The 13947-nt window shown below is 36.7% G+C and overlaps 1 protein-coding gene across 1 annotated transcript; it reads left to right on the forward strand.

Annotated features, from left to right (window-relative positions):
- The first annotated feature begins 5014 nt into the window (after window positions 1–5014).
- Window positions 5015–10521, forward strand: LOC120430073 (histidine-rich glycoprotein-like). The gene is made up of 2 exons (XM_039595166.2): window positions 5015–5221; window positions 9339–10521. The coding sequence occupies exons 1-2, from the start codon at window positions 5204–5206 to the stop codon at window positions 9930–9932; spliced, it is 612 nt and encodes a 203-aa protein (XP_039451100.1). The 5' UTR covers window positions 5015–5203; the 3' UTR covers window positions 9933–10521.
- Window positions 10522–13947: the final 3426 nt, after the last annotated feature.

The raw sequence follows: 13947 nt of genomic DNA on the forward strand, positions 1-13947 counted from the left end.
TCCACTTGGCAAGGGTTCGGAAGTTCTAAATAACGTTGATGCAAACGTTCTTCAGGGCGGGGCTTGTCGATTCAAGCTGAGATACCTCGCGCACGGCTAGCCTGCGTAGAAATGGGTCACCGAAGCTCGGCAGAGCTAACACCATCCAAATGCCTATGCGAGTTATTTGCATGTGTAGAATGTAAAAATTCTAAAATACATGGAAACAACTCAATTTGTAAGAAGCGACCGCGTGGTCCCGTTTGATTGGTTGCACACACACACACACAAATAGCATAATTTTCAAACTCAAATAAAAAACTAACTTAATCCACCTATGTGGTTGGTGCCTTCCTCACTCTTTTTCAACAATGGGTGATATGTGATATGATGGGTTTGGACACAAATTTCGTCTGATTTCGTTAAGTTCCAGAATACAAAAAATACACATATCACTCAAGGGCTCATAAGTGGCATCTTAAGTGGTCATAGCTTGAGACAGGGTTGCCAGATCGTCAATGTTTTAGACTCGTTGGAAAGGGTTTTCAATAATTACCTAACAAACGATGGGTCGGATGATGGATCCGGACATAGTTTACATACATTTAAGTGAGATCCGGCTACAAAAAAAGTACAAAAATATCACTTAAGTGGTCAGAACTCTAGACAGGGTTGCCAGATCGTCAATGTTTTAGACTCGTTGGAAAGGGTTTTCAACCAACCAACGATGGGTCGGATGATGGATCCGGACATTGTTTACAAACATTTAAGTGAGATCCGGCTACAAAAAAGTACATAAATATCACTTAAGTGGTCAGAACTCGAGACAGGGTTGCCAGATCTTCAATGTTTTGGACTCGTTGGAAAGGTCTTTCGATTACCTTACCAACGATGGGTCGGATGATGGATCCGGACATAGTTTACATACATTTAAGTGAGATCCGGCTACAAAAAAAGTACATAAATATCACTTAAGTGGTCAGAACTCGAGACAGGGATGCCAGATCGTCAATGTTTTAGACTCGTTGGAAAGGGTTTTCAACCAACCAACGATGGGTCGGATGATGGATCCGGACATTGTTTACAAACATTTAAGTGAGATCCGGCTACAAAAAAGTACATAAATATCACTTAAGTGGTCAGAACTCGAGACAGGGTTGCCAGATCTTCAATGTTTTGGACTCGTTGGAAAGGTCTTTCGATTACCTTACCAACGATGGGTCGGATGATGGATCCGGACATAGTTTACATACATTTAAGTGAGATCCGGCTACAAAAAAAGTACATAAATATCACTTAAGTGGTCAGAACTCGAGACAGGGATGCAAGATCGTCAATGTTTTAGACTCGTTGGAAAGGTTTTTCGATTACCTTACCAACGATGGGTCGGATGATGGATCCGGACATTGTTTACATACATTTAAGTGAGATCCGGCTACAAAAAAGTACATAATTATCACTTAAGTGGTCATAACTCGAGACAGGGTTGCCAGATTAACGATGTTTTGGACTTGTTGGAAAGGTCTTTCAATTACCTAACCAACGATGTATAACATGATGATGTTTGGTTCAGTTTACTGCCATTTATTCAACTTCCGAAAATATGCGAAAACACATTTTTATACATAACTTTTGAACTACTTATCGAAACTTCAAACAATTCAATAGCACCGTATGGGACCCTAAACCAAGTCGAATGCGACTGGTTTGGTCAAAATCGGTTCAGCCAATGCTGAGAAAACTGCGTGACATTATTGGTCACATACACACACACATACACACACACACATACACACACACATACACACAGACATTTGTTCAGTTTTCGATTCTGAGTCGATATGTATACATCAAGGTGGGTTTTCGAGCTTTGAATAAAAAGTTCAATTTTAGAGCAGGATTATAGCCTTACCTCAGTGAGGAAGGCAAAACTGTTCCATCCAGATATCAACTCGGTTCGACCTGCAGCTTGTAGGGGACATCTGGGATTGAGAACGCTTTGGGTAAGGTAGTTTAACATACTAAATATACACTTTTACTTTTAATGATTTTTTTGGCTGTAAATTTTTGGGATTGGCAAAAAAATAAAAAAATATAAAAATTTAAATAAATCTTCACATTTAAATGAAAAAAGTGTTTAAAAATGCATTTTACACTAGTTCAGTTGTTTTGCAATCATTAGTTTTCAAAAAATCTAAGATCTGACAAAAACAAAAATTGAATCGAAAAAAAAAGATTTTGCATCCAAAATTTTCAAAAAATCTTAAGATTTTTTATAGACCCCAAACATGCTAAAAATTATTTTAAACGCAGGAGAATGTATTTTAATTTGATTTCAGCTGGTGGCACTTGAATTTTCATTGAAATTTTGAAGTTTATTGTAAAAATATTTTTTTTGCCCCCGATTTTTCGGGCCAATTTTGAAGGGGGGGGGGGGGGGGTGACAAAAACTTTAAAAATATTTGTACCAGCCTTATCATCTTTCATTTGTGCCCAAGACAGCTAAATAAAGTTATGATTTTTGGAAAAAGTGGTTTTTGTGAAAATCGACGAAAATTTCAATTTTTTGAACCACCCTAACACATAGTGCGTCTATCCCGGTAAAAAAAGATTGAGAAATCTAGGTATATTTATGATTTAAAAAAAAAACAAATCAAATTATTTTTCATCAAACACTGCCATGTTGGGCAAATCAGAGCAAATGAAACGAATTAAGACACTTATTTAACCATTTTTTGCATGATGTTTTGAATAACTTTGGTTAAAACAGGAACAGAACAAAACAGTTTCACAGAACACCGGTTTTTAAATTTATTGCTCTAAAATCTACTTACCTATTCAGACTGTAATCCTGTTTTTTTCCTAGTTTGCGGTAGTAACTTAAAGATAATTTGCAAATTATGTTTTTTTGCAAAAGTTTTTTGTGAAAGTTGAACTTTTCAATACAAATATCAATAAATATTTTTTTTATATTTTTTTTAATTTTAACAGTGAATTTATTTAACATATGGATGTTTGCAAAAATTCCATTCAAAAGGCGCTTCTTCAAATTCAAAACTTCTCAAATTTGTTGTTGCCTCTATTTTCAAATAAATTTTTCGAGCTTTTCTGATCATGTCATACACCCAACTGGCAGTCGCATGATTGTGATGCATGGCGGCATGAAAGTATATCAGAATCTGCATGAAATCTGTCCTCATGCATTTTTTGCGATATAGGAGTATGACATTTTTGCCCGTTACCGACAATTATCGACATTACCGACGGCTTTTTGGTTGTGTTTCACAAAAAAAAAACACTTAGCAGAACGAGGATTGAACCACCAACTTCTTGGTTATTGATCCGACACGCTACCACCGCGCCATGGACGCTTGATGAAGAGTGAGTGAAAGAGCACCAATATATGCTTCTCTTTGGAGTGTTGCTCGGGGACGGGCCAGCTTTATATGTGTTGGTGAGAACTGCAGATCGCTGAAATTTTTACACGCGGGCAAAAATGATCTACGGGCTTGCTGCAAAAAATGTTATAAAATATGACATTTTCTGCAGCAAATCCAATGTTGCAGATTTTGAGATATATTTTTCCTTTGGGTGTATAAAAAAGAAATATATTTCTATAAGTTTATTTAATTTGAATCACTTTGTAGTTGATTCCAAATCCAAATCACAACAAAGAACAAAAAACCTTATTTTAATTCCCTTTAAGCTATCTTAAACTTGACGTCCTTGTTTAGATTGAAGAGTAGATAGCACCAATTAATATAAATGAGCTAATTCTATGATTTTATGACTGTTTCATAAATTTCCCGGGATCCCGGAAATTCCCGGGATTCCAAAAATATTTTTCCCGTTTCCCGGGAAATTCAAAACCCGGGAAATTTGGACGCCCTACGTAACACAAATCGAGGCACTTTTATTATGTTTCTTTAACTTTGATATGGAACTGCTGAATAATCATTTATAAATTTTTATTATGCGCCAAATATATCTTAGACATTTTCAAAGAAGAACCGAAGGAAAAAAATAAAATTGTCAAAGAAATTCACACATTTCACGTGGAATTTAAAAAACATAGTAAAAAAGAGATTTAAGTTTCAAGCAAATCGATGCCTCTGTGCTCTTCTGTACTAAGTTTGCTAATTTTCCTATCTATTGCATCCTCAAAACAATCAATATTAGTGTCTAGTTGAATGCTTAAAGTGCAGTAATCAGATTCGCAACCTTTCGAAAATGGGAATAAATTTATCTAAATAAAGAAAATTATAGAGTTCTCATAGCTTCCATTTCTTTTTGAGTGTTTTAACATTTTAAATTCCCTATAAATCTATTTAAAAACAGGACCAAAGTTTCTTTTTTTGCCGAAACTTGTACCAAAACTATAATTGGTGAAACAGGCTTATACAAAAATACAGATAAGAGTGTAAAGTTTCTTAAGGAAGAAAAAACGTAGCGGAAATATATGTTTGTAAATATATCAATTAATAAATTAAGTGGTGCTGATATTTATGAATGTAATTTAAATTAGGAACCGTCCACTGGGGTGAATTGGAAATAAAATCTGAATCGGGACAGATAGTTTTCAGATAACAATTGGGTAATCGTTGGAATAATCTGGTTGTTCTTTGTCCCGATTCTCCCCATATGTGTCGATTCGCTCCAGATTGCGATTCCTCCTTAATCCAACAGCTGTCAAGAATCATACATTTAACTACTATTTATTCCGATTTATACTCATTCTAACACGCCGCCACTGCTCTAGCAGAACTAATGAAAGCCAAAGCAAAAAACGTTAATAGTGTAATCTGTTTATATCACGACCATAATTTTTTCATTACTACTTATCATACTTTTCTCCACAGACACACACACACACACACACCCGTGCCGTGTACGCGTTTGATTTTTCGCACTCCAAGCTGCGTTTTTCTCTCCCTCCGAGTTTGTCCTCCAGCTCGCGGTACCACAGATTTGGGACTTTTCTTATGCCTCTCTTTCTGCTCTTTTGTTTGTTCATTTACACCAGGCCACTGGTTCCCAATTTCGCCACCACGCGGCGCTCATTACACTCTCTGGGAGCTTCCCCGCTTTTTCGGGGGCTAGGAAAAATTGCGGCCTTATAAAAATAGTTGTTTGCCGTCGAGTAAGGCACAGTCGTGAGTTTTCCATCGATACAGAAACAATAGTCAGCTACTTGGAATAGTCCGGGGCAAACACTTACCGTAAAATGGCGTTCCTGTTCAAAGTAAGTGTGCGCGTTGTGGAGGTTGACAAGCGGCGAAGAAGCGCCTAAAATTGAGCAGTGAAAATGGACTTTGGGGCAAACCGCCCTTCAGTGAGTGAACGCCGAAAAAGTTACTGTGGGAAAATGGACTGATTGTTGTTGTGTCAGAATTGTGCGAAAAATTGCAGGAGAAAAGTGAAAAAAGATAATTGCGACGGAGCAGTTATCGTCGTTCAACGGTTGTGCAACAATTATGGCAAAGGGAAAATTGTCTTGTGACCGCAACACGTGGTCGTTGCGCTCCGGTTTGTGCGTCGTAAAACATGTGTAACCACGTGTAATTACGATTTGCTTGGTGGCTCTTTTTACTCTCGCTCACTGTTTACTAATTACCGTTTTGTTTGCATTTGGCTGAGTTTTGCGGGAAAGTGTTTTTCATTGCGCATCAACCGTGCAAATTGCTGTAGTTTATTATAATAGTGACAAATTGAAAGTGCATAACAAATGTTAAAATGAAGAACTTAGCCTTTAATAAATATGTTAACGGTTACAGACATTTTAGTATCCTCAAATGTACGGACAATACCCGAGCAGACGGAAATAACGTGAGAATAACATTTTTTGATATTTGAAAATACTATGCCAATAACATTTTATGTTATTTTTAACAAGAATTGTTATTCGCCGTTATGATTTTTTTGTTATTGGATTGTTATTGTAATAACAGACTAATTACATTTTAAGTTATTCTTCGAACAAATCTTTGTTATTATTTTTTGTTATTTTAACAACTATTCCGATCATCCCAATAACAGTTGGAGTTATTCTTCCATAACAAAAAATGTTATTCCCAAGTTTTTTTGGCATTGAATTAATGTCAAACCCATAACAAGTTGTGTTATGATAACATCAACTGTTTTTACAGTCTTATGCAAAAATGGATTTGGCAAGAATATTCCATAACACTTTCTGTTATTTTAACAGTATTTGTTATTGAAATGGCATGAATTTAGTTATTACCGTCTGTTCGGGTATCGATATATTTTTTTTATTCATCCCGTAAAGTAATGCTTCAAAAATAGTTTACTATAAAATTTGACTATTTTTACAAACGGTTTTTTGCAGGATTGGGTCCGTATGTTTGAAAATTTTGGAATAAGAAGACAACAAATTGTTTAGTTGCTGTGCACCCTTAAAAGATATGAATTTTGCTTCTACTGAATTTTCCTCGCGCTTGGTATTCAAAGATTTTAAATAGTCTATTAAGAGTGCATACACAGAAATCAAAAAGTCCAACAATGACAAATTTATGGACCCTATCCTGCAACAATCTGATCGGAAATATAGTCAATCTTTGTTTTAATAAATGTTGGAGATTGTACTTTCACGAATATCAAATAATAATCATTTGGGTGACCTAGCTCTGGTTGATGTGCACCGTTAAGGTGCACCTAATAATTTGTAATATCATCTAAAAACTTACAAACAGTACTAATCAAGTATACAACTGGATAAACTATACTTAACAAATTATTTTTATCATAAATTTCCACATTCTAGTGATTTTTCATGTTTCGTGAATTCATACGAGTCACCACCAGGGTGCCTGAAATGTTAGATTTTTCAAATGTCTGTCAGCCCGGGCAGGTGGGAATAACAAAACAAAGGGCATTTCAATAACAAGTCCTGTTTAAACATTTAATTTTTGTTATCAGAAACTCATGATCATCAGTAATGAGAAGAAAGGATAATGGGTAATTCTCTACCAACTCACACGAAATCGGGAAAAGTTGCCCCGACCCCTCTTCGATTTGCGTGAAACTTTGTCCTAAGGGGTAACTTTTGTCTCTGATCACGAAACCGAGGTTCGTTTTTTGATATCTCGTGACGGAGGGGCGGTACGACCCCTTGCATTTTTGAACATGCGAAAAAAGAGATGTTTTTCAACAATTTGCAGCCTGAAACGGTGATGACATAGAAATTTGGTGTCAAAGGGACTTTTATGTAAAATTAGACGCCCGATTTGATGGCGTACTCAGAATTCCGAATAAACGTATTTTTCATCGAAAAAAACATTAAAATTTTTTAAAAATTCTCCCATTTTTCGTTACTCGACTGTAAAAAATTTTGGAACATGTCATTTAATGGGAAATTTAATGTACTTTTCGAATCTACATTGTCCCAGAAGGGTCTTTTTTTCATTTAGAACAAAATTTTTCATTTTAAAATTTTGTGTTTTTTTCTAACTTTGCAGGGTTATTTTTTAGAGTGTAACAATGTTCTACAAAGTTGTAGAGCAGACAATTACAAAAATTTTGATATATAGACATAAGGGGTTTGCTTGAGTTATCGCGATTTTACAAAAAAAAGTTTTGAAAAAGTTACTTTTTGCGTTTCTCTTTGTTTCGTCGTCCGTGTCTGTCGCGGGTGACCATGAATGGCCATGATCGATGACGACCAACTTTTTCAAAACTTTTTTTCGTAAAATCGCGATAACTTGTGATGTTTATAAGCAAACCCCTTATGTCTATATATCAAAATTTTTGTAATTGTCTGCTCTACAACTTTGTAGAACATTGTTACACTCTAAAAAATAACCCTGCAAAGTTAGAAAAAACACGAAATTTTAAAATGAAAAATTTTGTTCTAAACTGTGAACTGTGGGAAAATTTTGACTTATTCTGCCAAGAACATTATGTGGTCTTTTTACAAAAAAACATTTTTAGAAAGTGAAAAATTTGAAAGCTGATTGTTTTTAAATTATTGATATATCCCCCTAAGGAAACCAACTATTTCTTCAAAATTTTTCTAATGGTCCATATCACAATTTGTTATTATGTTTGCTAAATATGGCTCAAAACTATGGGAAATTGTTGTTGCTAAGAACATTTTTTTGGCCATGAAATGTGGTCTTTTCACCAAAACTTTTTTTAAAGTGAAAAAAATTAAGTTGATTCTATTCATTATTGATATTGTTGATTATTGGTATATCAGTAATTAACAGAGTTTGATCGAAAATGATTTGTATCATTTTATTCAGCACTTGAAAGTACGTAATATTAAGTTGCAAAAGTGCAAGAATATTTCAATGTTTTAATTAGCTTATAATAATAAATCAATATCCAAATCTGTTTTTTACTAGAATGAGTTATTTTTCGAACAAATCTTTGTTATTATTTTGTGTTCCCGGGCAGACGGTAATAACAAAATTCATGCCATTTCAATAACAAATTCTGTTAAAATAACAAAAAGTGTTATGGATTCATCTTGAAAAATTCATTTTTGCATAAGAGTTGAATAACAGTTTATGTTATCATAACAAAATTTGTTATTGGTCTGATATTGATTGAAAGCAAACACAACCTGGGAATAACATTTTTTGTTATTTAAGAATAACTCCAAATGTTATTGGGATGATCGGATTAGTTGTTAAAATAACAAAAAAATAATAACAATGATTTGTTCGAAGAATAACTAAACATGTTATAAGTCTGTTATTACAATAACAGTCCAATAACAAAAAAATCATAACGGCGAATAACAAAACATGTTATAAATAACATAAAATGTTATTGGCCTAGTATTTTCAAATATCAAAAAATGTTATTCCAAAGTTATTACCGTCTGCTCGGGTTATTATAACATTAGCTGTGGGTGTTTTAAAACATGTTCTGACCTCCTGACAATAACAGAACTGGAACTATTCTAGTTATTTCCACCTGCTCGGGAGAATAAAGATATACCATGATTTGTGCCAGATTTTGACAGATTTAGACAGATTTTTAATTTTCTGAAAAATGATGAGCATCTTTCTGATTCAAATGATCGAGCTTGATTGAAAATAGGCAAATTTATATTTTTTTTTATTGTGAGAAAAATGCAAATTATTTTTTTAAGCTGAAAACTAATTAAACTTTCAGAACTATACAAGCTTTTTTTTCAATTTATATCCTCCATATTTATATTTGTAAGATTTTCGACTGCCAGATTTCTCCAGTTTTTTTTTTGGTACGAGGCCAGATTTTTGCAACTTTAACCTGGAAACCCTGGTCACCACGTGTTTTATGGAACATGCATTAGTGTTCTGAATTTCTAAAAAGAATCGATTTTAATAAGCAAAATTTTGCCACCATTCTAGACCATCACCTGCGTTGCTCTGCTGGCACTGGCTGCCGGTCAGTACGAGGAGGAGGATCATCATCAGCATCACCACCACCCGCACCATGCCGTGGGATTCTCGTACGCCAAGTTCAGCGGCCCGGTCAGTGGTCCCGCGCACGAAATCCACGTCGAGGACAAGCACGGCCACGGCCACTCGATCGATTACGTCGCCAAGCCGGACTACCAGTTCGAGTACGGAGTCGAGGATCCCAAGAGCAAGGTGTCGCAGAGCCGCAAGGAACATCGCCACGAGGACGAACTGCACGGCGAGTACAGCGTTCAGCAGCCCGATGGAAAGCTGCGAACGGTCAAGTACTCGGCCAACAAGCACACCGGATTCCACGCTGAAGTGTTGATCGATGGAAAACCACTGCACGAGGAAGAGCTGGCCAAGCTGGCCCAACATGCCCAGGAACAGCAACAGCACATCCAGCAGCAGCAGCACCACCAGCACCATCAATACCATGAGGAAACGCCCTCGTCGTACGGTGGCCACGAAGAGCAGACCCACGAGGGCGAAACGGCCTCGTCGTACGGCAGCGAAGAGGGAGGCGAAGAGTACTACCACTAGGTCGAACCACCCAGATCCGGAGATTCAAGTTACCAACACCCACTGTTTTAACCGTATACTTTTTAAGATGTACATATAAGTCTAACCCTTTCCTCGCCCAAGACGCAATACTCTGCATGTAGTTTTTAAGGACCCCTCTTTCAACGTCTAGTCGAGACTTTTAACCAAAACACAGCGCGCGACGAAGGAACTAATCGAATTCAACTCACCTTTCATCATCTAACAATCCAAATCGTTTCACTCAGTCTTAGACAAAAAAACCTCAACAGTAAGATCATCACCCCATAACTCCAAGAGAAGCTCATTCCATAATGTGATACATAAACAAAATCATTTTTTTAACCAAAAACCCCAACAGTATCGAGGCCGCATGGACAAAGGTGCTCAGTCGTTTCCCTTCTTAGCTGTAGTGCGCTCTAGGGTAGTGTGTATAGGTGCTGTGGAAACGAGGAGAACAGAAAAATAAGCCCAACGATACGGAAAACTAACAAAAAAAAAATACATTTGTTAACTAGTTTGTTACGAATTTTAACGCGTATAGATTGTATGAAAATACAAGCACAAGTGCTTAATGTAAAGAATAAAGGAATCAAACAATTTAAAATATTATTTTCATTCGAAACCTGCACAAATATGCGAATTTGTGTGACAATTTGTGCGTTGCAAAGTCCTTGTAGATAAAAGTCACCAGTGGTGAGTAGATTTGGATTTCAGATGAGGTGAAATCCTTGTGTTTGGAACCTGAAATTGTCAAAGTGTAATATCCCAGTCAGTTTTCGATTTTGCCAATGACCTGAAACTCCGATATTATATTGACAGATCAGCTGAAGTTAAACAATGAATCAACAAGATTAGTAGGAGCTAATCACCGTTGAAGATTCCTACTTTACACAAATGCAGACTAGGATGACAAGACAAATTAAAAATTTGGGAAATCTGAAGTGATACCCGCTGGCTCGATTCTTTAGACAATAATAAGTACCGTAAACTGGGGTGACTTTGATAGCCCGGGGTGACATTGATAGAAATTTGATTTGGCCACTATTTTTGATACATCCAATGTAACAGTCACATTTTTGCATATATGTTCTATAATAAGCTTTCCCTTAATGCTTACATACTCAAAATTCTCAAAAATGTTTAAATATTAATTTGACGGGCATTTGAAAAACCTATCAAAGTCACCCCGGGCTATCAAAGTCACCCCAGTTTACGGTAACTGTGCCAATTTAAGTCAAATCGGTTAAGGTTAAGGGGTTACAAGGTTACATACATGTAGAAAATCACAAAATTTTATGTTACAGAAAATTCACTAAATTTACTCCTGAAACTTTCACGAAAATATTTAATAACTGAACTAAGTAAGAGACGATTTAAGCATAAAGTTTTGCCATGGGCAAAGCGAACTGTCAAACTTTGTGGGCGTTTTTCTCGAAACACCGAGTTGATTTACGGGTGCCACGGCCCACAATATCTCGAGATGGGATGGACCAAATTGGCTGAAATTTGAGGTGAAGATATATCCAGTATGCATGACGAAGATTTTGAAATTCTGCATTGTTAAAAAATACAAAAATCAAAAACTGACGGTTTTTTTTTACATGAAAAACATAAAAGTATTTTTATCTTTTTTTAAATTAAGTTTTTGAAAATCGGCCTTCGTCATGTGCTTAGGGCCGGTTTAACGAGGCTTCACCAAAATTTTGAGCTGATTTGGTTAAAACAATGTTGAGATATCGCGATATCCGTTTTTTAAACTGCTAACTTAAAATAGCTTTATCTCTACAATGGTACATCCAAATGTGTTGATATTTATTTTGTTAATAGATAATAATGTACATTTAAATGCCCTACAAAAAAAATATAAAAAAAGTTTAAATGTGTGCTCACATAAACCTCGGACATTTTTGACGATTTACATGTATGTAACCCCTTAAGGGGTCGCTTTTTATCGTTGAAGTTTATATGGGGAAACCCGCTAATAACTCATCAGGATCAACTCTGATCGTCTTGCACCCTTTGACAAAGTTGTATTAATTGGTTTCATGCGTTGTCACCCCGGGCAGATGGTCATAACAGAATTCATGCCATTTCAATAACAAATACTGTTAAAATAACAGAAAGTGTTATGGAATCTTCTTGAAAATCCATTTTTGCATTAGAGTTTAATAACAGTTTATGTTATCATAACAAAATTTGTTATTGGTCTGATATTGGTTGAAATCCAAAACAACTTGGAAATAACATTTTTTGTTATGGAAGAATACCGCCAATTGTTATTGTGATGATCGGATTAGTTGTTAAAATAACAAAAATAATAACAGAAATTTGTTCGAAGAATAACTAAAATGTGATTGGTCTGTTATTACAATAACAATCCAATAACAATCCAATAACAAAAAAATCATAACGACGAATAACAAATCTTGTTATAAATAACAAAATATGTTATTGACCTAGTATTTTTAAATATCAAAAAAATTTATTCCCAAGTTATTTCCGTCTGCTCGGCACCAGGTGCGGTGTACAAGCGACAATATCTGATGCATCTACTTCTCATCCAAGTATGTAATGAATATCAGGTATATTTTTTGGTTTTGTAGGGCAAGGCGTAGCAAGGCAATGGTTTTTCGATGGCTCCCTAGCTACGATTCTATAGAGAGAATTTAAATAAAACAAACTCGTAACCGAGCCCTTCCAGCTACGATGCGGCCACTCCAAGTCGTGTGGTCAGAATATTCCGGAGGCTCTCAGTCAATCCAGCTGGCCTGCCTCCGATTGGGCTGCTCCTTGCTCCAGGCCATCTGCTTTTTGGCCTACTTTTATGAAAAATAACCAAGATGGGAATATCACCCATCCAGCGGAGAGGACCATTTCAATGGAGGATTTGGACGGCAGCCTGGAAATCCTTGGTAAACCAAACGGTTCCGGTCGAGAACCATCGAAAAAGAAAGTCTTTATCAAGAGTCTTGATTCAAGACCCATGAAAAATCACGAAAGAGTCATTTCTTTAAAAAATCAAATAAGTATTGAGTTGCATACCACTTCCCAAACACGGACGGGAACTTTAAGTACTGTGCAAAACGATAACGCGACATTGGCTAAACATTTAGCATGGACATTGCAGATAGAACTTGGACAAGGTCCTCTGTCTAATCACACCCCACGGCCTTTTGCAAGCCAACGGCGGAACTGCGGTTACTGGTTTTCGTTAGATTTTTCAGCTTGGCCTAGACGGCTGGAATTTCACCAGCAACAGGAACGGCCGGGTTGCCGCCATCCTAGAACACAAAAAGAGCCACCGGCACGTGCTATTGCGATGGGAACGCTTTGTAAAACGTATGTGTCCACTTCATCCGCTGATACCAGTTGGACATCGTTGGTGTCAGTAGATCGGCCGCAGTTAGTTCTTCTCGGGTCTTCCGCACCGACCACCACAAAACACCACCGGACACGAGTCCCGCAAGCGCAGCCACCGGACAAAGATCACCGGGATAGGCAACAGGAATCGGCCGCAGTTAGTTCAGATCAAGATCTCAACACACGACTTCCGCAAACAACATCCGCTCATCATTACGACCTTAACAGGACAAAACCGCCAGACAACACCACCGAAAACAAGGACACCGAAGCGTCAAACGGAAACTGCACCGGGCAGGAAGGAACGGCCTCCGGCAGCTGAAATGTTCTTTCAAATTCACTTAAAACTGTTTCTGCAAAGGCGAAAACTAAATCACTTTAATCGGTTCAACGGGGAAAAACATTGGAAACAAATGTAAACAAACAACATATGTTTTGCTTGACTGTGTGGCGCAAGATTGACGTAGTCATGGTTGCATTTACCAAGGTATCGACAATAGGGTGGGAATGGAATAACTCGGAAGGAAGCTGAGATACTCAGAGTTATTCTGAGTTACTCCCAGAGTTTCTCACTGAAATGCCCTTGGAAAACTCCATGATTAATTATCACCAGCACCATCAGCAGCAGCATCTCGTGTTACCTAGACATTTTTTG

Source organism: Culex pipiens, chromosome 3 (genome assembly GCF_016801865.2).
Source record: "Culex pipiens pallens isolate TS chromosome 3, TS_CPP_V2, whole genome shotgun sequence".
Lineage (NCBI taxonomy): Eukaryota > Metazoa > Arthropoda > Insecta > Diptera > Culicidae > Culex > Culex pipiens.